We start from the raw sequence: 24,588 nt of genomic DNA, 5'->3' as shown, positions 1-24,588 counted from the left end.
TCGCCGTCGTGTGGTGGGAGGACCGAGTTGGTGCGACCGTCGTTGTGAAGTAGGGCGAGGTGTAACGGACAAGGGACGACTACAAGGTACATACAATAAATATAGATAGCTTTGAAGTTTGTTACGACTGACGTCAAAGAAGCAAGCGAGAAGCTTTAACCAATTCACTGCCTCAGTAGAGGTAACGCCGCACCGATAGAACTCGTTTGACCCTGGCGTGTCCCAGTTCACGCTAGTTCAAACGGCAGTACTCACGGGCATCCCTCTATCGCACCCAACCTACCACTGCGCTTCATCACCGTATTAAGCTCCAATCTGCAAATATTATAAAGTATTGGCACATACAGATTCACAGTGGACTAAGATAGGGCAAACAACACAAGTTAACCCTCCCACGCACACAAACTCTCCCAGGATGTTGTCGATGTGCAGGATGTGGACACCTAGGACACTTATCCGTTCGCGTGCACTCTCACGTACCCCATTGGTCTCTCACAGGTGGTACGCGGCCGCGAAACCCCCCAGTCTGTGGGCACGGACGAAGCGTGCTGGGACATTCACTGCTTCCGGTGTAGCGGTCGTTGGAGGGACCGCAGTGACAGCTGTCGTTCTGTACCTCGTTGGCTCAGAACTGTTCTCCCCGAACGGTGACACGCAGTTGTTCAACAGGGCCGTGACGCTCGTAGAACAGGACCCGGTCGCCAGGGAACTTCTCCAATGCGCGGACACCCCGGGCCACAACGAGCGGCTCAAGGCGTACGGTGAGCTCATCACCAACGACAGGTGGACGCGGAATAGGCCCATCAGGTCCCGGAGGCAGCTTGACAATGAGGGCCGCACACACGTGCTGCTCAGGTTCCACCTCGAGTCCAAGCGACACGTCGCACTCGTCCACGTAGACGCAGTCGAGGAGAGCAGCGTCTCGAAACCGGCATTCGTCAACGTCTACGTAGACGTCAGGGGACACAAGCGCCACTACGTCGTCAAACCGAAACTGAACAAGTCCGCGCGTAAACCAACTAGCATCTTTTGGTGGACGAACAATCGCTGAACAATCGGGCGTGGATTCAAAGCAACACCGCGAGTGGCTCGCCGCCCGCGGCCCGCCATCCCAACAACACATCTAAAGTACATCCCCTTATAGCGTATATAGTAATAGTAATATATGTATAGAGCGCTCTAGCTCTCCCTCAGATCACACCTTCGTGGACCACGTTTTCATCGATGGAGTGGACACGTAGTAATGGGCAGAGTACGTCGTTATGCTCAACCCAGTGTCGTTCTGGTTCACGTTTCTCGGTTGGAACAGATTGCGCCCGGCACCAGTTAGGTGTGGAGCTATCCGGTCTGGCACATACGCAGCAGCAACGGCAGGGCCCACAATACATGCGGCAAACCCAAGCAGCACGGCAATGTACAGGCAGAAGTACTTCCGTACCATCCGCTTTCTCAACCGCGTCTGCTTTAGCGAAAAGATGGGTGGTCTGATCTGGCGCGATGGTTTCAGCCAGAACAACATGATCGAGTGCAATTTGTCAATGCCGGGGATCACCAGAACAGGGAAATGGGTCAACAGAATTGTATGCCCGAGTACAAAATCGGCAGCAAACTCGGATAATTCGATGATCTTCACCACGTACTCACGGAAATACCTCAATGCAGACGTCTCCGTCGTGCCCCATCTCCCGGTCCAGAACGCGCTGTTTGCCTGGTCGTTCTTGTACTCACGGGAGATCAACAACAAAGACATCAGCGAAAACAAAAACCGCTGGCATTGGATACAAGTAATGACACCAATCAGCATCTTCACAAAACTGAAACCTTCCAACACCCACATCACGATGAATGAGCCAATGTGGATTACCACGGAGAACCCGTGCGCAAACGCTGCCATGACAGACCCAGGGTTCTTGTGGCACGAACCGAATAACACAGACGAACAACAAGACATGCTCATGCACACAGCCAGCACACCCATGTCGGCGGCCACTGGACCAAGAGTGCAAATGATCATACGCAAAACGGAGTTAACACGGTCGTTGTCCGTAGATCTCGCACCTGTTTGTGCGTTGATGAAAGTAAACGCAATGAAACAACCAGTAGAGTATATGAAGCCAGGGACAAGTTCGGCCAGCACAAGATTTGTCCTGTGCGCCCTGCTCGCATCCCCAACAGACTTCTCAGATTCGTCGCCAATGAGCTTTCTCTTGAAACCCGTAACACGAGACCGAGACATCCTGACGTAACCGATCCACGAATTCTTGTGGTACTTGCTGTTACCTCTTGATAGCCACCTGATGAAGTCTCTGTAATCTAAAAAGAAATCGTCCCAAGATAGTTGGTGTGGGTTAAAAATAAATGGAGAGTACACCAGCGAGGCCAGCGAGGCCCAGAACCACAACAGCGGAGCTTGCCAATGCGCCACGGTGCTAAACAGTAACATCAGTAACGACCGCGCACCCATGTAAATGGCAGATCCAGCAAACCTAGAGTATAAAATCGAGAACGGAATACGCGACGTAGCAAACCCACGACCTGTCGAAATATAACGAGCACCACCAACGGTTAAATCGCTTAGCAGGGCAGATGAGTAGATTTGACCAGCAAAGACTTCAAACATTGGAGATAACGACAGAACATGGCGCCAGAATCTTAGCGTCGCCTTCCAAGCACCACGCTCAATCAGTTCTTGGCAGATAATAGGAACGAACGCAATGAAAAACACGATGAAAATGGATAGGGTGTAACGTCTAACCCAATCGATGACAGGCTCCAAATTGTAACAGCCAATCGGATACAAAATATCCGTAATGGGTCTGTTCCTGTTGTACTCACAGATGATAGACTCATGCGCCAACGAGTGCAAATTAACCAAAGTAAGCATGAACATCTGCAAAGACAACTGAATGAACAAATTATTCAAATGGAAACCAGGATGCGCGTAGTAAAAAGACAAGAAACGGTCAATAGGCAGTTGCGTACCCAAATAGTAGTACTCACGGGACAACATCTGTTCACCCATACCGGCACCAATTTTTGTTGTGAAATTCAAGATAGTACCAAAACCCAAATCTCTACCTTTACCACACTGATAGTATTCAACATGCTTGATACGCCCACCACGTAGAAGGGCGTTCATACCAGCGTAGATATCTTCGTTTAAATGCAAACCCTTCTGCGCCTTTGAGACACCACCTCTGGTGGTCATAAACGTAGCGTTGATAAAATCCGGATGACCGTAATGTAACTTAGCACCGATTTGAGACAAGGTACGCGCAAACAGTGTACCAAAAGTTTGTTCTTTACCAGCAGCGACATCACCAAGGACACCAGAGTTTTCAGAAAAGATATATTCTCTGGCACCAACAATGGCCACCGGATGGTTATCGGACTGATCTTGGTACTCGTGGTCAGCAGCGTATGGGTTGTACTGTTCCGCATCCATTTCTTCAAATTCGGCCAGCACGGACCTAATCTTCAAACATTCTTCCAAATAATTATCTTGGTTGGCATCGATCAATTGGATGTATTCACCCCTGTAGAAGATAATGGCATGGTTCTGGTTATCAGACTTACCATCACCCAGGATAGGGTTACCGGATAATTGGATTCTAAACTTAGGACGTCTACGACCGTTGTCTAACAATTCACAGTGACCGTCAATGATCGCAGAAAAAATTCTTGGCTCGTCGCCCTCGTGTAATGGTGGTTCCTCGTCTAAGTATGCAATCTGCAAATCGGGATACGCTCTCAGCAAAAACTCTGCATTCTCCATTTCGTGTGGTTTGAACTTAGCCAATCTTTGCATCGTAACCAAGAACTTGAACTTTCTTCTGGAAATCTTTTCCAATTCTCTTTCTAATTCCTCGGCATTATCACCAAACATCTGAACAATCTCAGGGTTCTCAACACGGTATAGCAACTTAATTGCTCTTGAATAATTCATGAAACCAGAGACTGTACGGTACAAAGTTTGGGATCTCAAAGATGCCCAAATACGAGTTCTCAGAGTGTATTCAGGAGCTGCAGACTTGAAACCAATACAGTAGAATGGAAGGTCATCGACATCTGACGATGCTAAATCGCCCTTTTCTTGTTCCTCTATACCTTCAAATGCAGCCGTTTCGTCCGCTAGTATCTTGGTATCCTTGACAAAGCACTCCCATTCGACCGGGTGTAACTGTTTTAAGTACTCCAACAATGTGACTCTTGAGAATTGATCGTCTTCGCGAATAATTTCTCTTAAAGATAACAAAATTCTTTCAGAATAGTGAGGTGTCAGGACGGTGAACGTTGGCATATTATCAATAGGTAACGGAGAGGCCATAGGAACTGCCAAAGACTGGGCAAAAAACGAGATTCTTCTTTCAGCCTCGGAATCAGCTGGGAAAAATGCTCTCTTCAATTTCGAATCATCTTGAGAAGTGAAAAACGTTGGAGCTCTAAGGGTTCTCTTGCCCTGGACTTCTGCAGGAACTTGGTGATACAATAGCTGTTGGACGTGGTCGATAGCGAGCAAGTGTTCTCTGTACATTGAGATGACAATGGCGTTCCAAATCTGTGATATCAAAACCTTTGGTTTGTACTTGACCTCCATATCGTCCGTGGCCAGAATCTTCAAATATATTCTCTTTGGCAACCTTGTGAAAATATTCCTCCACGGAGTTAGCACAGACATACCCAGGTAGAATGCCTTACAGACGGAAAACACGGTGTTAATAATAATGTACCACAGGTAGGTATCCAGGAAAAACAGCACAAAATCGGTAGCAATCATCAGAGCCAGAGTGATCTTCGGTTGATGTCTACATAGTTTAGCACCCCACCAGTATTCACCAGTGCATCTCATTGTCATTGTCGACAGCACTCTAATAGGATCTCTCAGCGACAAAATCAAGAAAAAGTAGGATTCGGCGTATTTGGCACCGAATACCAAGATCCAGATTAGGTACGACAGCAGTCTACTCCAGCCATGTAAAGGCGCAAAGGATGCCGTAAATGTTTGTGATGAGACATATTTTCTGGATGACCTTTTCATGTATGAAGTGAACAGTCCCCCCAAGGGCATGATCGAGAAGAAGACCACGGTAAGGACGGCCACAAAGAAAAATACGATCGAAACAACGTACGCGGTGTGACTGTACACGGTATCCTTCTCATATGCAAATAACCAAGCGATTGGCGCCAGATTGATACCGAGCAGGACGGAGATAAATATACAACGGGTGCTTAGATGTTGCGCACCGGCCCATTTTCTTGGAACAAAGAACCATTCGCAGACGGTGGCAGCTAATTCTATCACACATGCAACTGTACCACCCAATGCAGCGGTGCCCCATTTGTAGGCAGCCAAGGGTTGATTATTCACCAACTGTTGGTAATTGTGGGTATAGAAGGTTGGAGCATTGTAAGCGACAAACATCCAGTAGACGGAAGCGTGAAGCACCCAAATACGGTTGAAGTTTGTCACCATATGCAACCATGTTCTCGTTTCGTAGTATGTCTTGAAAAACACGGCCTCCCAATCAACGTTCCCAAAATTTAGGTACCTTTCCTCAGTGGGTAGATCAACCAATCTAGTACCGTTGGATAGCACAATCTTATTGATACCAGCAGGGTACCAGAACAACTGGTTGACGTCATCATACCCGATGATTTTATTGTGGTCTCTTTCACGTTTCACAAAACGGTCATCGAGGATTTCGTAAACCTCATTTCTGATAAACTTGTACAGAGGTGTAATGACCCGGTTCAAATAGTCCCCCTCGTGTAATGTGTGCTGGTTATTTTGGCACTGTGGGGAGTCCAAGTAGTCCAAAGCGCATTTGAATATGAAGCAGAGACACTCTGCGGTAAATCTGACCTGGTTTGCTTCCCCCCAAATCAAAAGATACAGAGCCAAATGCCTTATCTTCCCGACGTTGGACAATCTGTTCATCTTCACTTTCCACCTGAAATCTGCTGCTTGCAAAGAGTTGTCACCTTCTATCGCCCTCAGGGTAGCGTCGACGTCCTGGTCGTTCGTGTACGTGGACTTCATTATGTTACTGCTACTTTTTTTCGCTCTGCGCGACTTTCTGTTCATCTTGTTCAGCGATACGTTCCTAAACCCAATCTCGTCGTCGAGGTCGAGTTGTGCGGCAAAGTACCATTTCTTGTAGTTTGCACGGTCCCCACCGATGTAATCGGCATGTAGCGAGAGCAGCGCCTGCTGCGGGGACATCCTCGATGCTCTAGAATCCAGTAGTGTCATCAAATGGTCGAACATGTTTCTCATCGAGTCTCTCTGGAAGCCGAACTTGTTGGTCAAATCGATGAATATATCCTCGATCTGTTTGATGTTAACTGGGCAGTCCGGGTCCGCTGTCCAAGACGGGTACGGGTCCTGTGGGAACAGCGTGCTCGACTCGTGGTTGGCCCCGTTGTGCAAGTTACTGGACCCATCGTGTGGGACCCTGTCGTACATCGACGTGGACAGAGTGGAAAACGTCCTGTGGGGACCCTTCCCGTAGGATAAGTGTGAGGGCGGGTAGTTGTTGTCGTACTCACCGTGTGCAGAACTGCTGCCGCTGTAGTCCGAGTAACTGTTATTGGGCTGCTGGCCATCCAAGTGCCTCGCTGGCACTTCAAACGCCAGATCGTCCTCTTCGTCACCCTCGTCTTGCACCGAGGACACATTCTCCTCTCTCATACGGGTGTTATGGAATTCCAAATCATCGTCGAATTCGTTGTCGCGGTAATCCATCGTTTGATCCTCCTCGATGGGCTGGCCGTACTGATCGAGCTGATCCCGGCTGTGTGCACCTGCGGAATACCCATTCGGATAATTCGACATCGCACGCTGCTAGTACTTGGTGATTGCTGGGGTCTTGTCTTTGTATTTGTAACGACTCCTCTCTTTTGAGCTACTCTCTTCTCCAGCTTGTTCGCTTTTTTCCACTATATATAATATTTTTTTTCCTACTATATTTTCTCCTTTTGGTGCCCTCGTACAATATATAGTCAATTGTGGTGGTGTTTGTGGGAAAAGAGAGTACAACTTTGATCAGTGTTTCCTTCTGTTGATGATGGATCAATTGACGAAGAAGAGGGAAGTTGCAGAAAAAGAAAGAAGAAAAAATATTTGGTATTTATTTCGTGAACTGCAAAACCCGTTAGAAAAATCAGACAACCGTGTGTGCTCCGCCAAGAGAAGAGAAGAGGAAGAAATAAATTTTCCAAAAGAAAAAGAAAAGCACTAGAACGCCAGGGCTATTAACCACTGATAGAAGATCCGATGCTGCACAATTCAACCCCGCCCGCACAGCAGAGTAAATGCTGTTGCCGTCTCTTGCTCCTCTTGTTGCCCACTACTACTACTACTAATGCTGCTGCTGCTGCTGCTGCTGTTGTAACTTGCGCGCTAAAAATAAAGCGAAAGAACAAAGAAATAGTCCCAAAAGGGAAACCGCGTCTTTTCTCGGGTTTGTGCCCCTCTCTTGTTCACAAAAAAAAATGCACGGCAAGTACCGCCGAATTTCCGAATCGGGAAATTCGTGCAGCGGTTCTGGCCGCACGCGTCCCCAAAACGGATGCGGGAGACGCGAAAAAACAACTGCGACGCGAAAATATTCAAACTCAGCCTTCGAATCAGTCACTCTCCACGAAGCGCTTGATGAGCTCGGCGCAAGTGTCCGGCTGTTCGGCGTTGACGAAGTGGCCCGCGCCTTTGACGTCTTCGAGTTGGAACCGTGGGAAGAATAGCCCGATCGTCGGGATGTACTCGTCTGCGATGTACTCTGACAGCGTGCCTCTTATAAACAAAGTTGGACCCGTGAACCGTTCACGCCGCGGGTCGTGTGTCCACCCGGATACTTCCCCCCTCAGCAGCGACTCCCTCAACTGCGCCAGGGGTATTTTGGGTTCGAACGCGGGCGTTGTAGGTCCCTGTCCCCCCGGGGGGCGTCTTTGTAACGTAGACGACAGTAGGAATTGTCTGATTTTCTCATCACTCTCAAATTGCGCCAGGTACGCGTCCGCCTGTGCCAGCGTCTTGATCTTGGACTGTTGTGTGATCCGCAGCAGCCACGTGATGTACTCGGCGAACTTGCCGTTTGGTTGCGTGCATACGGGTACGTTCTCGATGCACACCAATTGGGACACAAGTTTGTGCTTTGGGTCCCCCAGTGCGCAAGTCATCCCGACTTTGGCCCCCATGGAGTGACCCAACAGCAGGGGCTTTTCCAATCGGTGATCCCTGATGAATTGGAAGATGTCCTCGGACATCGCTTTATAATTGAACTCTGCGGTACGGGGGGAAGAACCGTGGTTCCTCATGTCGACAAGGTACACGGGTCGCTGCAGTGCCTCGACCAACTTACGACCCAGAGTGCGGTTGTTGTTCTTGTTGCCCAGAAACCCGTGCATGATTACTACAGATTGTTTCGCATCGTGAGATCTACAAGTTGGTGACAGTAAATCATACGACAGTTTCACACTTTGAAGCAAGCGTCTTGTCACCCTCATTTTGTATTGAATTGGGTCCCTTGGAGTCACAACAATGAATGAAATTGCAGTAACAAGTTCTTTCTTTGTTTTTTCACTATTTTTTTAGAAGGGATAATAATAATATATGTAAATGATACTAATTAAAATATTTTACATCTATAGAGATTAGTCGAATAGACCGAAACCCATGTCAGCGTCAGACTCTTCTTCCTCTTCTTCAGCAGCTTCTTCGGCGGCACCAGATTCAGCGGCACCACCGGCAGCAGCAGCGACTGGAGCAGCAGAGGCGTACTTGTCTGGGTTTTCAATTCTGTCAATCAATTCCTCGATCTCAGCGTAGTGGTAACCAGAGGCAATGGCAACAGCTAGCAAGTTCTTGTAGTTGTTGATCAAAGTGTGGCCAACAGATGGCAAGGTTGGGTAACCAACAGCCAAGGAGATGGCAGCAATCGTGGAAACAGCAGAGATGAAGTGGGAAACCAATTCCTCGTCGGTGATGTCCAAGATGGAAGATGGGAAGACTTGACCGTTGTCGTAGACTTGGACAACAGTTAGACCGTAGGTGAATGGAGAAATGTTCAACATGTTCAACAAAGTGGCCTCAGATGGACCGACTCTGGTACCGGCTTCGACAACCTTGACATCGGAGACAATTTCAATGGTACCTCTGGCAATCTTGGTTGGGACACCCAAAGCTTGGAAGAAAGAGGTTTTACCAGGTTCCATACCGGTGTTGACGGCAGTGACCCAGATGTCTTCTGGGGCAACGGCACCAGCTCTGGCTGGGGCAGCAACCTTGTTGGCAACAATGACATCCTTGATGTCCTTCAAAGAAGCGTTGGTGAAAATGAAACCAACGTTACCTCTGACGAAAGGTAGCAACTTTTCATAGTCTGGCAAGTCAGATAGGAAACCTCTGATGGCTCTTCTAACCATGGTGTTCTTACCCATCAAGACAACACCTTCACCTCTCAAAGCCTTTCTGACTTCGTGCATCTGTTGGGAAGAGACATTGTCAACACCAACAACGAAGATGGACTTGTATTCTTCCAAGTATTCTCTCAACTTAGCGAAGTACTCAACTTTCTTTTCACGGACGCCTCCCATTGCAAACTTGTAGTATTTGTAGGATGTTTAAAGGATTTCCTTGATACAGATCTTGGACTTGAATAACCAACGAACCAACGTATCGAGAAAGCACGATTGAATAATATCAACTGTATCAAGGACCGACCAGCTTACTCGCTGAAGTTTTCCGGGACAGATTTTGGAATTCGAAGTTGCGTTGCGACTCTCCAATATTTCCTAAAGTTGAAATATCACACAGAAAAAACCAGTTAAAGCAAAAGAAAAAACGGTAGAATGGTGTTCGGATGTTATAAACGTTGAAACAAGTCACTTAACCAGTTTTCTAGTATCTTTGATTCTCTCTCTGTCAAAACGGTTAATGTGCAGAGTGATGAACTGAAGCATCGCCACGTTCATTCGAGTCCAACGGAACTGGGAAGACATATATTACTGTTTCCCGATATGGCCAGTACTGCGCACTACCATAATGAAGATACTGGTATTGATTTGGCAGACCAAAAATCAAGTTTCAAATACATCGAAGATAGGATAATACCGCAGTTACTTTCAAAGGATGAGGGTGTATTATCTCTTGTGAAGTTCCGCAAAGTGACGAAGAACGATAAAATTAAATTGAGCATCGATACTTTGAGCAAGATAGACCTCAAATCTAATATACTGTCTCTATGTGCATACGGACCTCATATCCAGAAATTGCTCAGTATTGTAGAAATATTCAAGGGCACACTGAAGGGTGGCGATCCATTTAAGCAGTGGAACGCCATAAACAGCTTTGAGGTGGTGAAACCAGGAGTTAACGAACTTTTAGACAAGAAGCTGAAAGTCCCCATACTGTTCATTTTCATTACAATGGATGAGAGCATGTTTTCTAGTCCAGTGTTTAAAAAGAACAACACAGGATTCACAGAACAACCTATATAGAAACAAGATTATATAAAACCGGCAGGCTCAAGCAAGAATAGAAATGTAAGTTAAAAGTTACAAGAGGGAGATGTACCATTGAGCCAATAAGAAAATAGAATCGTTATAATCTATTCCCATTGTATATATTTCCAGCATTCGTAAGAACGCTCAAAAGACTCTATGAGATAACAATCTGTTGTTTATATTTTGATAAAGATTGAGATGCACATTTATTATAGGCCTCGCTTTGAACGCTATATCCACGAAATTCAGGGATAAAGAGTCTTCGAAGAGGCCAAAGAAAAGAATTAAAAGTGAAGTTTAGCAATGTAACAGACTCGTTGCTCAATGCAACTCAGCTTGAGCTCCTGCTCAAAAGTCTGTTCTGTCTAGTTGCGTCCACCCTCCTTTTGCTTCTCAATTGGGTTAGTGGTAATATCCCAAGCTCGAATCATAATCTAAAATTGCAGTAGACCAATTGACAAGTTACATCTTCGTCATATTTTTTTTTATATTTCTCTTAAAGCCTTTTTATATAAAAATTTTTGCATCGCTGACGTAAATATGGCGGTGATGGCAGTTAGGTCTTCTCTTCATTATTTACAAGAGTTAATTTTGTTTCTCTAGAACCGTGCTCTGTTGTTGGTCTTCCCATCCATCTTGCCATCTCTGCTTCCAAAAATTACAGTCAAATTTTGGCTTGCCCAATTTACCATTCACAGAATTGTGGGCCTCACACATCCATCTACTGAGATCTTCTTTCGATTTGGTCCTTGGTGCATGTTTCTCTATGTACTTCTCAAAATCCTTAGCGCACCAATGGCATGGGTATACATGGGAGAAGATTTTGAGGAATTCTTTCATCTCACCCTCCTGGGTCACCGTGGGTTGATCTGGGTACTTAGCAGCCATACTGTGTAGAAAATCCCATGATGCCACTCCAAGCTTCTGGACATCGGGTGGATCCTCCTTGAGATAGCTCCTTGAACCAGGGATCTTGTCATTGTCATTCATTATTACCGTTGGGGATGATCCCTGATTGCTCTTATAATTTTCGTACCGGGTGCGCAGTCCTGCAGCTACGTACTGGAACCCACGGAATGCAGTGCAGGGTATACAGAACTTGCCCTGCTTATTGAAAAATATACCATCTGACCCTTGACTGTCACTGATAGAACTATCGTCCATAGCTACCTGTCGCTGTGAGATGTACTCTGGTGAGCTCTTCTCTTGTGTTAATTTCAATAAATGTAGTTGAATAAATAGTACTGTAGCTTTAAATTATTTTTCCTGTTCTTCTCGAAGATATGGACTTGTTAAAGAATGTGGGTGGCTATATACTGTTTTAAGACAAGAAAACGGGATTTGAGCATGAGAGTGAGGTACAACAGAAATGTCTAGTCTAATTCTATAGAATTAGACACCTCTTCCCCAGAGGCAGCCATCCCGAGAAAATCGGAGGTTTTCAACGGCCTTATTGTTATGCCAGGTTGATTGCCGTTTTTACCATCAGATACCATCTGTCTCTTCTGCCTAATGTATTCCTTTGCTGCAGTGAGAGCAGCTTCTCTACATAATTCCTTCAGGTCAGAACCTGATAAGCCTCTCGTCTTGCTAGCAATTTCGTCTATATCAAAATGTTCTTCGTCAACTTTACTATCCTTCAACAGCACTTCCAAAATCCTTTTCCTTTGTTCCACCCTAGGCAGAGATACCATGAAACGTTTTGGCAATCTCCTCAAAAAGGCATCGTCTATGTCTTGAATCCGGTTCGTAGCACCAATTATCATTATCCGCCCATTACTCACCAGACCATCCCACAGCGTCATAAACTCCGCCTTCAACGTAGCTGTTACTTCGTGGTCAGTGGATGATCGTTCTCTCAAAAAAGAATCGATCTCGTCGATGAAAATAATACAGGGCTCCAGCTTATTCCCCAGAGAAAAAATGGCGTCGACTATCTTGTTTGACTCCCCGTACCACTTGTCCATTATCGAGGACATTCTGATGGATATAAAGTTGGCGCCACTTTCCTTAGCCAGCGCTTTCGCAAGCATAGTCTTACCGCAGCCAGGCGGTCCATACAGTAAAACACCACTAGGTGCTTGTAGTAGTGGGTTATTCGAGTATACCTCAGGCATGGTCAGTGGGTAAATAACACTCTCGTGCAGGTCGGAAATTAATGGGTCTAACCCTCCGATATCCTTGAAGGATATATTGATCTCGTCAGATGTAACCACGGAGCTTAAAATAGATCTCTCATAAGCATTCAGATCCACATCAGCTAAGTCGGGCGATTTTGCAATGAGTTTTTGCCATTGTTGGTCCTGTTTCGTCCTATTTTCTTTGGACCGACTTCCCATCGGCCCCGACTCCACATCATTCAACAATCTATTAACAAGGTAGTAAAGTGATATACCAGTGCCCACCAAAACAGTTAAGTCGGTGATTGTTTTGAGATCGAATTTCCTTGCCATGGATAGAGGTAAAGATTGCGTTGGTGCCCTTCAAGTGTTTGAGCTGCCAAAGTCTGCAACGTTCATCTCTCTTCCTAATTTAATATTATATATGTGAGAAGAAAAAAAGAGCATTTTGTAGCTACTTGTGCTTGCTGAGTTATGTAGAAGGCTGGTTAAGACTTGTTGAACTGAAAGTTCTGTTTAATATGGTATTGTATATAGTGCAAAATAGCATTGTAGAAAATGCAACGTTACCATGGTAGGAACTTTTAACTTCCATTGAGCAGATTTTCTTAAGCTTTTCTTGGAAAGTTAAGGAAACGATGAATCATAGTCATTGTAAAAAGAAAAAAGGCATGATCAGTTATTCGATTAATGATGAGCCAATGAGTAACGCTCGTTTAATACCTTTCATTTAGTTACAAAGACTTATATTTATTTTTGTGCGTATCACAGAGTTCCAAGGGCAAGAAGCGTTCTGTCAAAACTGCAATCGTTATTTCGGTTGACAAGTAATGACAGCAACTACCATTACCAGTTCACATGATCAAATTACGTCGAGGGTCATAAAATATAGAACATACCTTACGTATAGAGTAGAAGCGTAAAAGAGAGGTAGGAGAGTAATTCTTTTATGCATTTTTGGTAGCCTTTTCGATGTTGTCCTTACGATTCTTGACTTTCCCAATTAAAAACTTTTTGACAACATTCCACTGTTTGTAGTACTTTGGTGGGACCTTCTTTTCAAATTTGTTCAATAGTCTGATGACTGTTGCCTGGGTGTATAGCGAGAAGTTCAGTCTGATCCAGTAGAAACCTGCATAGATGACAAACATGAAGCCGGTTTCCCCGTTCTTCATTAATAGTGTGTCTAGCAGCAAAGTTACGGCAATGAACACTTCAGAGTAAGCAATCAAGTGTAGAAGTTCCTTATTCTCCAAAGACAGCTTCTCCACGCTTTCTCTGTCCTCTGTCTCAAACTCAGTCTTATAGTGTTTCAAGTGAATGAAGCTGAGGATCATAAAGGGAAGAAGTCTGTATATGGACTTACCTCCCCCTAGAAACCAGAGAACAGCGATAATAGTGGCTTGAAAATTCGCCGAGGATAGCAGGTCAAACCAGGTTGGCCTTAGACCGCCCCAGTTCTGGTACATTGTCACCCCGGATGCTGAGAACACCCCTATCAGCGACATCCGGTACAGTAGCTGTGGGGTGGATCTCAGGATGGAATGGTACCATCTGTGGCCTTTTATCACAGAGTAGTTCTCATTCACACGTAAAAACAACCACTTCCAGGATCTGTACTTGAAGAATAAGAGAACATGAAAGAAATATGTGACACCAAACAGCAGTCCGCAGACTAGCGTCACGGAATGGCCCGTGAGCCAGAAAAGTCTCTGTACCTTCAGTGCATCCGCCTTGTTCTTCCCAAACCTATTCTTGGATCTCTTCTTGACGATTTTGATAGTATTGGCCATCTGTTTACCGTGTTGACCTTCCAGGAATGTGTCAAACTGCAATGGAACCCCTCTTCTTCCCTTTAACCTTTTCTACTTTATTATATATTCATTTTTTTTATGTATGGCAGTAAACGAAATGCCGTACATTTCAATCACTATGGCATCTTTACCCGATGCCCAGTTGATATTGCAGGTTTCATAGCTCAGGGGCTTAATAATATTGCAGTGCAGGAACATGGCCAAGTCCCGGTTTGAGTACGTCAGAGATTTTGAAATACAGGACGTTCTGCTGCCTCAATGTTACATTGTCGTTAGAATAGACGGGAAGAAGTTCCACGAGTTTTCAAAGTACTATCAGTTTGCTAAGCCCAATGACGAGCGTGCTTTGAAGCTTATGAACGCATGTGCTAAGAATGTAGTCAGGAAATACAGAACTGATATTGTGCTTGCATACGGGGAGAGTGACGAGTATTCATTTGTTTTGAGGAAGGACACTAGTTTATTTAACAGAAGAAAGGACAAGATTGCGACGCTTTTCGTGTCGTTGTTCACGTCCAATTACGTGCTCCTGTGGGCCAAATTTTTTCCAGGGGTCGAACTGCACGCTAAGCATCTGCCCTTCTTTGACTCTCGGTGTGTCTTGTACCCAAACTTACAGACCGTGAAGGACTACGTAAGTTGGAGGTACGTGGACACGCATATAAACAACTTGTACAACACAGCGTTCTGGATGTTGATCCAGGTGTGCAACATGACGCCTAGAGAAAGTGAGCAGAAACTATCTGGCACTGTCAGCAGTGAGAAACAAGAGATCCTGTTCAAGGAATGCGGGATAAACTATAACAATGAACCGGAAATGTACAAGAAGGGCACACTGATCACAAATAAAGGAGAGATGAAGCACATCGATGTTATCAAACATCTCGAAGAACTGTTCCATGGGAATTGAGTAGCAAGAAGCAACAGCATAAAAGGAATGGATTAATATATCAATGCAGTATATAAATTATTACTATTTTTTTGTATTATATGACCGAGAGGAATGACTAAGTTGGATGCTGTTAGATGCTATAGACGCGATGAAAAAGCGTGGCATATCAAAGGAGGAAAGTTTGCGCGTATAGCTGAGACACTAACAGGTAAAAAATATTATGCTCAGTAAGAACGGAAGAAAAAAGAAAAGAACGATCGAGTTCGTTCTAGTTCTGAGACTTTGGTTGGGCGTTAGAAAGAATTAATAATTTGTAATGTTGAAGTTCCTTGGCGCGTGGTCAAAACTTTCAGAAGAACTGGTGTAGGAATTGGCATTGATATCAGTGCTCGTATCTGCCGTTGTCCTTGTCGGTGAGTCTATTTTCTCCGCGAAATAGCCGTTCCCGCTTGTCCCCGCTGTGGGATCAGAGTTTCTCAAAGCGTCTTCCCTCATTGAGTTACCGCGATGGTTAGCCAACCCGTCGTAGTCTGCATACGACATGTCGTACCCTTCATCCATTCCGGGAATGAACGCTTCGTCATTGTCGTCAGCGATAGGCGACTGTGCCAGCACGCCATCTTCGTCGTGAGACTGCTTCCCAATAATATCGTACCACAACCGTACAAACGGGTTTCTTCTGTAGGACGTGATGACTTGACCATCGGAGTCGATAAAGCTCTCTCTTCGTGGGGATATGCAGAAATGGTACAACAATATGAGCACTATGATGAGGAAGGGGATACCTATCCCAAGACAGCAACCTAGTACGATGTTTCTGTTCTTCTTGGAGAGGCCACCCCGGTGAGTACTTTTCTTCTCCCCAGTAGCCGTGGCGGAAGCAGACAGTGTCACTGTGGTGTACATGTCGGATAAGATCGTTTTGCCCTGGATCACACTGGTGATGGTCATGTCGGTATCGCTGGTTGTCGTCGAAAATAGAATACTCGACGACCTGGACGAACTGGACGACCTCGTGCTTATGGAAGACGAAGATGAGACACTGCTGTGGGTTGTCGATGAGACGACAGTCGATGTTCTGCGCGTCGAAGAGCTGATGGAAGAAGGTTGACGAGACCTCGAGGAAGACAGCGACGAGATCCGAATCGATGAGAGGGTAGTCGATGGCACAAATGAGCTTGAACTTGACACTCTGGTGGTTGAAAGGGAAGACGCCACCGCTGAAATTGACGAGACGGGGGCCGTCGATGCAAAACTCGATGTGGCAACGGAGGATTGAGTAGAAATTGGCGTCGATTGCGACGAGGGCGGGATGTAAACGCTCGATGGTGACATGCTGGAAGATTCAATTATCTGCGAGGAACTGCTCTGCACGCCCACGGGGGTTGAAGAGAACGTGGGAATCGAGGATGATGTCAGTGGAGCTACTGAGGGTGCGATGTACACACTCGAGCTCGAAGTTGTAGTAGGGAACGTACTCGAGGTAAAAGGTTCGGGAGAGAAGGAAGAATATGTATACTCTTGTGAACTCGGAACGACGATCCGGGGGAACGATGATGTTGTCGGTGTTGTTGTGTCTCTTGTCGTGGTGGGTGTATTGAATATAGAATCGAACGTTGAGGTATCTGCCGTGCTCTGTTGCGGAGGCGGAACAGTTGTGTCGTTGCTGTTGCTGTTACTATTGCCATTCCCGTTGCCGGTTCCTCCTTGGAATTGGTCCGGTACTATGTTCTGTGCCCGTACCGTCCATATGAATACAGATAGCAACGAAATAAGCCATAGCGGAATCCAAACACGGAAAATCATATGGTGAGGCGGGGAAGAGCCCTTTTCTGTTGGTTGTCTATGCAGGTCGCACTAACACACAAGCTTTAGGGACTATAAGACTTCCCTCCTGGTAGATGATATCTTTGTAATGTCTTTAGTGTAGGTCTGACGTTGAGACCTGTTCCCAATCTTTGCCTATTTGCTTCCTTCTGCACAACAGCTGACTGTAAGAAATTTTATTTCAAAAATCTGAGAAGGAGATCTCGAAACGACTTAATATATCCGGTGAGCCGCAGTAAACGGTGCGAGGAATCGGGAAAGACTGGGTAGTTATGTATAGTGATTGAGACAGGGGGGAGGGAAGTAAGTGCAACTTATGTATAAGCACCGAAGTTGCAACTCCTTTCTCTTTCGCTATCTTGTCCTATCTGTTTATCTTTGGCTTCCAATAATTGAATCCGCTCTATTTTCGTCTGTATCTTGAACCCGAGGCGAAGAGCTAAAAGTGGAACTGGGGGGGAGGGAGGACGGTGATGAGATGGTTAGAAGGAGGGAGGGGAGCAGAGGAATTGGTGAAAGTCTATTATGTTATAATTGGGTACCTCTGCAGAAAAAAATGGGATCAGAACTATGCCGGCCACGCATGTAACAGCAGAAACGTGTGAGGCGGGGGGATCTTCAAAAGTGGAATATTTTTCAGTGTACGATATTTATAGAACCAGCAACAAACGTGATCTAATAATAAACAAAGAGGACCCGGTAAGTACCTGAAATGTGTCTTCTGGAGAGCTTCAAACAGTGCAGGGAAAGAGGGGGGAGGAAGCAACGAGGAGGATGGTGTACGCCAGTTATTACGACGCCAGAAACTCGGCACAGCACGCAATTCGTCGTCTGCTGTGCGCTGGTAACTCTCGAGCGGTATTATTTACAGGAGTGGTTTTCAATTATTTTTTTTGCAGTTTTGGGAAATATTCCCCTTTCTGGAAATATGTCCGGATGCGGTAAACCGAATCTGCCACAGCACACTGGGGACCGTGAAGGATGGGCGCACACGCACTGGACAGAGCTATCCCTGGTCTTGCGAGCTGGGCTGGGCGATGAGCTCGTTGGTATACACCTTGGTCACGTCCTCGATGTCTTCGAGCCCCTGGACAAACTTGCTGAACGCTTGCTGCGTTTCTGGGTCCGACAGGGGCACTCTGGTGTCCCGCTTAGGCTTGTACTCAATGGAGGTGCTGTGCAGTTCGAAGCCGCGGTCACGGATCTCGAGTGCGATCTTGTTGGTGAGTGATGGTTCTGTCAGTGCGGAGTAGACTGCCAGTTCGTCGTCGTCCCCCTCTTCTCCAGGCGGTTGCCGTTGCAAATCGGTGATGCCATCGATATCCAGAATTCGCTCGAACACGGCATCCTCGTCCAATATTTCAGGGGCGGGCGGCTGCTCCAGGTCGCTCTCGCCGTCCTCTTTGCTCACACAGAACGTCACCTCGCCCACTTTATCGAAATAGTGCATTGATGAGCCCATTGAGAGGAGACTCAGGTTTGCCTTGTTGAATTGGCTCCTCACCAACGCCACCGTTCGGTTCTTGTTGTTCGTCTGCGTCTCGATGATCATGGCCACGCCGCCAGGGCCCATGCCCTCGTAGATGTTGATGTTCCCGGCCCCGCCGCTATTCAGCAAGCCCTGACCCTTCTTAATGGCGTTCTCGATCGCCTTCTTCGGGATATTGTTCTTGTTTGCACTCTCCAAGATGGTCGGCAGCTTCGAATCCCGCAGCTTGACAGCAAGCGCAATCTGCTGTATAAACTTGTTCGTTAGCTTATTCTTTTCCGCATCGTTCTTCATTTTGTCGTGCTTAATCGTAGACCTATTTGTTGTGCCCAGAAAGCAGAGGGCTCAACCCGCGGCAGAACTGACGCACGAAGTTCCGTCCAGCAAAGGTTGCCCTAACGGGCTGTGTTCCACAACTCAACATCCTCTTTGTGTGTATGAGGGGAGCAAAATAATATTGCAAGCGTGTCTATATACAGACTATAACTGGGAAAGACTGCTACCACCCTCTTATTACGCTCAGCGGTTCCCTTGTTGGCTCCACTGTCTCCGCCATCCTTTAAATTCAGGTGAAGTCCACTAGCAAAAAAATAAATATATATATATAATATATATCGAAAATGAGATAAGGCGAACACTTGCAACAGGAGGGCTCTTGTGACAGCGAAGGGCGGTGGCAGCGTGGTACAATGGCTGACAAGAGGACACTGCTGGCTGTGATTGGAGATGAGGATACGGCGACTGGGCTGCTGCTGGCCGGCATAGGGCAAATCAACCCATCCACGAATGAGAAGAACTTTTTTGTATACCAAGAGGGCAAGACCACCGTTGAGCAGGTTGGTGAAAAGTTTGATGAGTTTACACAGGAGCGGAAGGATATTGCGATTTTGTTGATCAACCAGCATGTTGCTGACTTGATTAGAATGAAGATAGACGCGTTTGTGGATCCGTTCCCGGCCGTACTCGAGATACCCTCTAAGGACCATCCTTACGACCCGGAAAAGGACTCTGTCCTCAAGAGAGTGAAAAAACTGTTTGGTGAATAGAAATCTAAGCTGCTTTATGCCGTTGTTGTCATTTTTTATGGGCAACATACAAATGGGGGCAGAAAAAGTGTAGAGGAGCCTTAAACCCCATCAACATTCATTTCATAACTACACATCGACAGAGTTGTGCGGGCACTATATAAAGAAAGAACAATACCAGCAAAATATTTTTATACTTCGATCGTAATAAGCACAGGTTTGGTTTTGAGCTATAGAGTTGAGACACACTCTTCTAGCACGTTGACGAAGATGTCAACGTGTTTCTCTTCAAAGGACAATGATGGTCTCAGTCTCACAGACTGGTCGGAACACCCACCGACGTTACAGCCGCTGGATCTCAGTTTCTTCAGCAGTAAGTCTCTGCTGGCCCCATCAGGTAAGTCCCATGCGATAAAAGTACCACGACCTTTACCTCTCAACCGCGCAAAAAACTGTGGGTACCTAGTTTGTAACGCTTCCAACTTACTAAACAGGTAGTCACCAACCCGGTTGACTTGATCCAAAAGGTTATTTTCTTGTATCTCTTGGCCAATTGCACCTGCGATGATCATCCTAGCCGGATCACCACACCACGTATTGAACTGTCTGTATGGCTTGTTAGGGATAAATTCCTCGTCGTGGAAGAAGTACCCAGCGCTTTGGAATTTCTTGGAAAAGGTGACCAGGTCGCAGGCTGGCTCAATTTCCGCGTATTCGTGACACCACATTTTACCAGTGGCACCGACACCAGTCTGCACCTCGTCTATGATGTAAACGATGCCGTGCTTCAAAGTAATATCTCTCAATTTCTGCAGGAAGTACTTGGAGGCATGGTTATCCCCACCTTCGGACTGGATCGGTTCGATCAGCAGAGCGGCAATGGGGATCTTCCAGGTCGCAATCAAATCTTCGACAATCTTCAGACATCTATCGTCCTCTTCTCTGTTCACGTCTGCGTTTGGATCCTGTGGGTAGCTGTAGTAAGGGAACTCCGCGTGAGGCCAATCAAAAGCTGGGAAATCCAGTTTGTGGATGGGTTTGGAGCACGTACATGACCCAGAGGCAAATAACCTACCGTGAAACGCCCTCTTGAAGGACAAAACTGCTAAATTGGGGGAACCGGGAGCATGATTTTCCATGACAGAGGTAAGTTCTTCCTTTGAAAACTCGACTTTGGGGCCACCACGTTTCTTTTCCATGTAGTACATGCATGCAGCTTTGATGGCGAGTTCGTTGGCGTCAGCACCACTTAGACCGGACCATACATGAGTTTGGCCCTTTGGTGCTACCTTCAAAATGTTACCTATGATTGTAGACAATTCCTTCTGTGGGAAGTTCCCCATTGCAGGTCTGTTGACTATGGAACTCTTGAACTCGGGGGTGGAAAGCACCTCCATCAACTTAGGGTTGTTGTACCCGAGGGCGATGGAGGCAATCTGAGCGTACAGATCCAGAAACACGTTCCCGTCCACGTCAGCAATGTAATTCCCGAGTGACTTGTCATAGTCTGCCAAGAAGTAGGCCGGCCTGGTGTCAAATCTACCAGACAGCTCCTCCAGTTGTCTTTTGGAAACTGGACCAGGAACTACTTCAGTCTTGATGCTGGGGGCAGCAGCCTCCTTCGGATAGTACTTTTCGCAAACGCCCATCGTAGTACGTATGCACAGAATCGTATCCGTTTCTCTTACTACTAGCAGATGAGCGTGGAGACGAAAGCAAATTTGAACGGTGTTTCAAGAATCAAGGGAATATGTTGCATTCTCTCATATTTATACTCTTCCCTAAATATGGGCACGCACATTCACGAAAGATAGGGAGCTCCATTAAGGAAGAAAAACAAGATCGGGGAACTCTTCTGCGCTATGAATAAACACTATCTTGGATTGGATCCAACCCCGAAACGTTACAAATCAACCAACTCTATTTGATAACTGCTGATAGGATCGTTTGAAAATAGAGTCCTTTTTTCTTCCTGTCTCTCTCTCTCCGCTTAGTTCATATCAAGAGAGACATAAATACAGGAGTCTGCGGGTGCTAAAGGTTTTGGTTGAGGTCGTTTTAGGGAAGCTTTGATTATACCCTACAATGTGCCTGCAATTCTTGTGACGCATACGGAGGGGAAACATCAAATGTCAGATCTGATAAGGATAATGCAATGTGGATCCAGTACCTGTTGCACCCGCATATCGTAACCTCATTTACATAGAACTGCGTTATCAAGATAACACAAATATCTTTCATCGAGAGCGCATCGAACATCCTTCGAGAGATAATCGCGATAAACCGTAGATTTCCCGCGGATTTCGTTCAAGTTATCTTATCTTTTATCATAAATATCGCTCTTACAAATTTTGGTAATAGTAATAGTAAAAATATACACATTTGGGTGAGAGTTGTCGTTGCCTCTTCCAGCCCTAAGAGGTCCTTCTAGGAGGACAGGCTCTCTTACGGACACACTTCAATCTCGTGCCAAATCTCGTGGCCATTGACCAGGTCGTGGTAGTCGTCGTTATCATTAGCTTCATCTCTCAACTGCTGCAAATGTTCCTCGTTCTCGCAGGAATGTGCCGTCTCCAGCACCCTCTTGTATAACCTCCTTTCGCCACCGCGCCCATCCTTCAAATTCAAATAATCTACTTGATCCACGCATAGGCACACTACGGCGAAATTATCCAACCCGACGTCCTCCTTAGCACCATCGACACCCCTCTGTATCTTATCTAATTTCTCACTTGTCTCCGACGTCAGCAACTGTCCAGGCGGTGGTTTCCTATACAAAGATTTGGCAGACCTCGAAAGAGTGTTCCACTGCCTCAGTACTTCTTCATCCCAGTCCTTTTGAGTGGGGAACTTGTACGTCAAATGCTCGTCGTGGTCCTTCATCTCCTCCTCCAGCAGGATTCTATACTTCGCCAGCATTTGGTGCTTGGGGCCCTTACCCCCCACGCCATTCAGAGATATGACAAAGCACTTCCCGCTAAACCGAAATTGCTCCCAAGTCTGCGGGAAGTAAAAGCAAGCTTCAAACCTCTTGCTCGCATTCAACCCTCTCATCTTGTCGCTTCTCAGGTCTGTGTTGAAGCACAAAACATTCAATTTCCTCTCATCAAACAGGAACCCACGCAGCACGACAGATCTGACTCTGGGTATGGATTCTCCTATCTCGACATCCTCCTTCTCCTCTTGGTTGACATCGACAGTAGCGAATTGGAATGTAATAATTGGACTTTTCTCATTCAGCGTATTCTTGCAACTTTGTCTGAATATTGGCACCCAAGGTGCCATCTGTAAAGACATCTCAATAATCTCGTTACTTTCTATCCCAAAAGGAAAAAGAGAGCAGGTTCAATGGAGTTTTAAGAGAAGGATATACGGTAACAGAGTCCCCCTTATTAGATAGTTTAAATGATATAATTCGATTGCATAATTAACATTCTCATTACATGAAAAGGAAAAAAAGAAAAAAATGGGTGAACCGAAATTTTACAACGATTTAGAGAGTCACGTGCGGGCGCCCCTCATCCAGACTATCCCAGGCTAGCAGTGCTGCTGCAGTTGACCCCCATTATTCCAGCCAGTCGAGTAGTTCAGGTGCAAAATATGTGATGATCAGTCTGGCACCAGCTCTCAGGAAACCTTGGTGTGATTCAAGAACAATTGTCTTCAAATCAACGACATTTTTCTCAGCAGCAGCGTGCAACATGGCGTACTCGCCTGAGACGTGGTATGCACAGATGGGCAAATCCCTACATATCTCAGATGCGTCTCTCATGATATCTAAGTAGAAAGTAGAAGGTTTCACAATGATACCGTCTGCACCTTCCTCCATATCCCTCTTTACTGCTCTTCTGGCAAGACCTCTCCCGGCATGTGGGAGTTGGTAGTTTTTCCTGTCACCATGGGATGGTGACGAGCATGCAGCGTCACGGAATGGTCCATAGAGATTGGCACTGAATTTGGCCGCGTAAGACATCACAAACGTCTTTTGTGCCAAATGCGCGTTGATTAGCCCACGCTTGACCTCCTTGATTCTACCGTCTATCATATCACTTGGAGCAACACAATGGGCACCTGCCTTCGCGTAATTTACCGCTACAGCAGCAATACGGGCTACAGACTTCTCTCTGTTGATGGTGCCGTCCTCGTATAGGACACCACAGTGGCCATGGGAAGTATACTCACAAAGGCAGACATCACAGATAATGTATAGTTCGGGGAACCTTTTTCTCAAAAGTTTGATACCCTGGATCACAGGGCCTTCCGGATCATCTGCAGCAGTCCCGATAGGGTCTTTGACGCCAGCTTTCAAAGGCACACCGAACAGTATGACAGACTTCAAGCCCTTCGCGATCAATGGTTCCAAATAATCGCCGACCTTGTTGATACCAAACCTCATTATGTTTGGTAGTGACTCAATGGGGAATGCATCATCAGGGTTGTCCGAAATGAATAGAGGGAAGATCAGCATACTCTTCCTCAATTGCCTCTCATTCTGCCATTCTCTCAATAGAGGATGATTGTATCCACCAGCTAGAACTGATGAGATTGAAGTTTCCTCAATGTCCAGAAACTCAGCAGTATGCGTCATGAAGGGTGTCTTGGTCGCGTAGGTGGCTAGCTCTTTTTTATGTTCAAAGTGTGAAGAAAACTGTTATTCAATGGCGAAAATGTAAAGTTCACTTTGATATGATCTTAAGTAATTAATAATCGTTGTTCACGTGATGTCCGAGAATTTTGTGTGTGTGCAAGCTACCGGACTAAGGACACAATCATATCCGATGAGTACAATGATTGAAGGTAAATGCTTCAGTGGCATAATGATCACTTAGTGAAAGTATTCCATGTAGATTAAGGAATTTTCTAGGAGTTTTTCCTTGTCATTATTTGTTGGATATTGTCTTTCTCGCCGTGACTATCC

At 46.0% G+C, this 24,588-nt stretch overlaps 15 protein-coding genes across 15 annotated transcripts; 4 read left to right on the top strand and 11 right to left on the bottom strand.

Annotated features, from left to right (window-relative positions):
• Nucleotides 1-415: 415 nt before the first annotated feature.
• Nucleotides 416-1,051, top strand: TIM21 (Tim21p; the record flags this gene model as incomplete). The annotated part of the gene is made up of 1 exon (XM_022607828.1): nt 416-1,051. One exon carries the CDS (start codon nt 416-418, stop codon nt 1,049-1,051), a length of 636 nt encoding a protein of 211 aa, XP_022464385.1.
• A 144-nt stretch (nt 1,052-1,195) lies between these two features.
• On the bottom strand, nt 1,196-6,835 carry KNAG0D03920 (1,3-beta-glucan synthase; the record flags this gene model as incomplete). Its single annotated transcript, XM_022607827.1, has 1 exon — nt 1,196-6,835. One exon carries the CDS (start codon nt 6,833-6,835, stop codon nt 1,196-1,198), a length of 5,640 nt encoding a protein of 1,879 aa, XP_022464384.1.
• A 794-nt stretch (nt 6,836-7,629) lies between these two features.
• On the bottom strand, nt 7,630-8,505 carry IMO32 (Imo32p; the record flags this gene model as incomplete). Its single annotated transcript, XM_022607826.1, has 1 exon — nt 7,630-8,505. One exon carries the CDS (start codon nt 8,503-8,505, stop codon nt 7,630-7,632), a length of 876 nt encoding a protein of 291 aa, XP_022464383.1.
• A 147-nt stretch (nt 8,506-8,652) lies between these two features.
• On the bottom strand, nt 8,653-9,594 carry RPP0 (60S ribosomal protein uL10; the record flags this gene model as incomplete). Its single annotated transcript, XM_022607825.1, has 1 exon — nt 8,653-9,594. The coding sequence occupies one exon, from the start codon at nt 9,592-9,594 to the stop codon at nt 8,653-8,655; it is 942 nt and encodes a 313-aa protein (XP_022464382.1).
• Nucleotides 9,595-10,017: 423 nt separating this feature from the next.
• Nucleotides 10,018-10,497, top strand: POP6 (ribonuclease P/MRP protein subunit POP6; the record flags this gene model as incomplete). The annotated part of the gene is made up of 1 exon (XM_022607824.1): nt 10,018-10,497. The coding sequence occupies one exon, from the start codon at nt 10,018-10,020 to the stop codon at nt 10,495-10,497; it is 480 nt and encodes a 159-aa protein (XP_022464381.1).
• A 591-nt stretch (nt 10,498-11,088) lies between these two features.
• ERV1 (flavin-linked sulfhydryl oxidase) lies at nt 11,089-11,667 on the bottom strand (the record flags this gene model as incomplete). The annotated part of the gene is made up of 1 exon (XM_022607823.1): nt 11,089-11,667. One exon carries the CDS (start codon nt 11,665-11,667, stop codon nt 11,089-11,091), a length of 579 nt encoding a protein of 192 aa, XP_022464380.1.
• A 209-nt stretch (nt 11,668-11,876) lies between these two features.
• Nucleotides 11,877-12,956, bottom strand: MSP1 (protein-degrading AAA family ATPase MSP1; the record flags this gene model as incomplete). The annotated part of the gene is made up of 1 exon (XM_022607822.1): nt 11,877-12,956. The coding sequence occupies one exon, from the start codon at nt 12,954-12,956 to the stop codon at nt 11,877-11,879; it is 1,080 nt and encodes a 359-aa protein (XP_022464379.1).
• Nucleotides 12,957-13,570: 614 nt separating this feature from the next.
• KNAG0D03860 (uncharacterized protein) lies at nt 13,571-14,416 on the bottom strand (the record flags this gene model as incomplete). The annotated part of the gene is made up of 1 exon (XM_022607821.1): nt 13,571-14,416. One exon carries the CDS (start codon nt 14,414-14,416, stop codon nt 13,571-13,573), a length of 846 nt encoding a protein of 281 aa, XP_022464378.1.
• Nucleotides 14,417-14,633: 217 nt separating this feature from the next.
• THG1 (tRNA guanylyltransferase) lies at nt 14,634-15,347 on the top strand (the record flags this gene model as incomplete). The annotated part of the gene is made up of 1 exon (XM_022607820.1): nt 14,634-15,347. The coding sequence occupies one exon, from the start codon at nt 14,634-14,636 to the stop codon at nt 15,345-15,347; it is 714 nt and encodes a 237-aa protein (XP_022464377.1).
• Nucleotides 15,348-15,632: 285 nt separating this feature from the next.
• MTL1 (Mtl1p) lies at nt 15,633-17,135 on the bottom strand (the record flags this gene model as incomplete). Its single annotated transcript, XM_022607818.1, has 1 exon — nt 15,633-17,135. One exon carries the CDS (start codon nt 17,133-17,135, stop codon nt 15,633-15,635), a length of 1,503 nt encoding a protein of 500 aa, XP_022464376.1.
• A 1,027-nt stretch (nt 17,136-18,162) lies between these two features.
• DPC29 (post-initiation translation factor DPC29) lies at nt 18,163-18,939 on the bottom strand (the record flags this gene model as incomplete). Its single annotated transcript, XM_022607817.1, has 1 exon — nt 18,163-18,939. The coding sequence occupies one exon, from the start codon at nt 18,937-18,939 to the stop codon at nt 18,163-18,165; it is 777 nt and encodes a 258-aa protein (XP_022464375.1).
• A 395-nt stretch (nt 18,940-19,334) lies between these two features.
• Nucleotides 19,335-19,691, top strand: VMA7 (H(+)-transporting V1 sector ATPase subunit F; the record flags this gene model as incomplete). Its single annotated transcript, XM_022607816.1, has 1 exon — nt 19,335-19,691. One exon carries the CDS (start codon nt 19,335-19,337, stop codon nt 19,689-19,691), a length of 357 nt encoding a protein of 118 aa, XP_022464374.1.
• Nucleotides 19,692-19,900: 209 nt separating this feature from the next.
• Nucleotides 19,901-21,319, bottom strand: UGA1 (4-aminobutyrate transaminase; the record flags this gene model as incomplete). The annotated part of the gene is made up of 1 exon (XM_022607815.1): nt 19,901-21,319. One exon carries the CDS (start codon nt 21,317-21,319, stop codon nt 19,901-19,903), a length of 1,419 nt encoding a protein of 472 aa, XP_022464373.1.
• Nucleotides 21,320-22,115: 796 nt separating this feature from the next.
• KNAG0D03800 (uncharacterized protein) lies at nt 22,116-22,967 on the bottom strand (the record flags this gene model as incomplete). The annotated part of the gene is made up of 1 exon (XM_022607814.1): nt 22,116-22,967. One exon carries the CDS (start codon nt 22,965-22,967, stop codon nt 22,116-22,118), a length of 852 nt encoding a protein of 283 aa, XP_022464372.1.
• A 268-nt stretch (nt 22,968-23,235) lies between these two features.
• HEM2 (porphobilinogen synthase HEM2) lies at nt 23,236-24,258 on the bottom strand (the record flags this gene model as incomplete). Its single annotated transcript, XM_022607813.1, has 1 exon — nt 23,236-24,258. The coding sequence occupies one exon, from the start codon at nt 24,256-24,258 to the stop codon at nt 23,236-23,238; it is 1,023 nt and encodes a 340-aa protein (XP_022464371.1).
• Nucleotides 24,259-24,588: the final 330 nt, after the last annotated feature.

Source organism: Huiozyma naganishii, chromosome 4 (genome assembly GCF_000348985.1).
Source record: "Huiozyma naganishii CBS 8797 chromosome 4, complete genome".
Lineage (NCBI taxonomy): Eukaryota > Fungi > Ascomycota > Saccharomycetes > Saccharomycetales > Saccharomycetaceae > Huiozyma > Huiozyma naganishii.
Note: the sequence above shows the minus strand (reverse complement) of the source record. Positions and strands in the feature narration are given on the sequence as shown.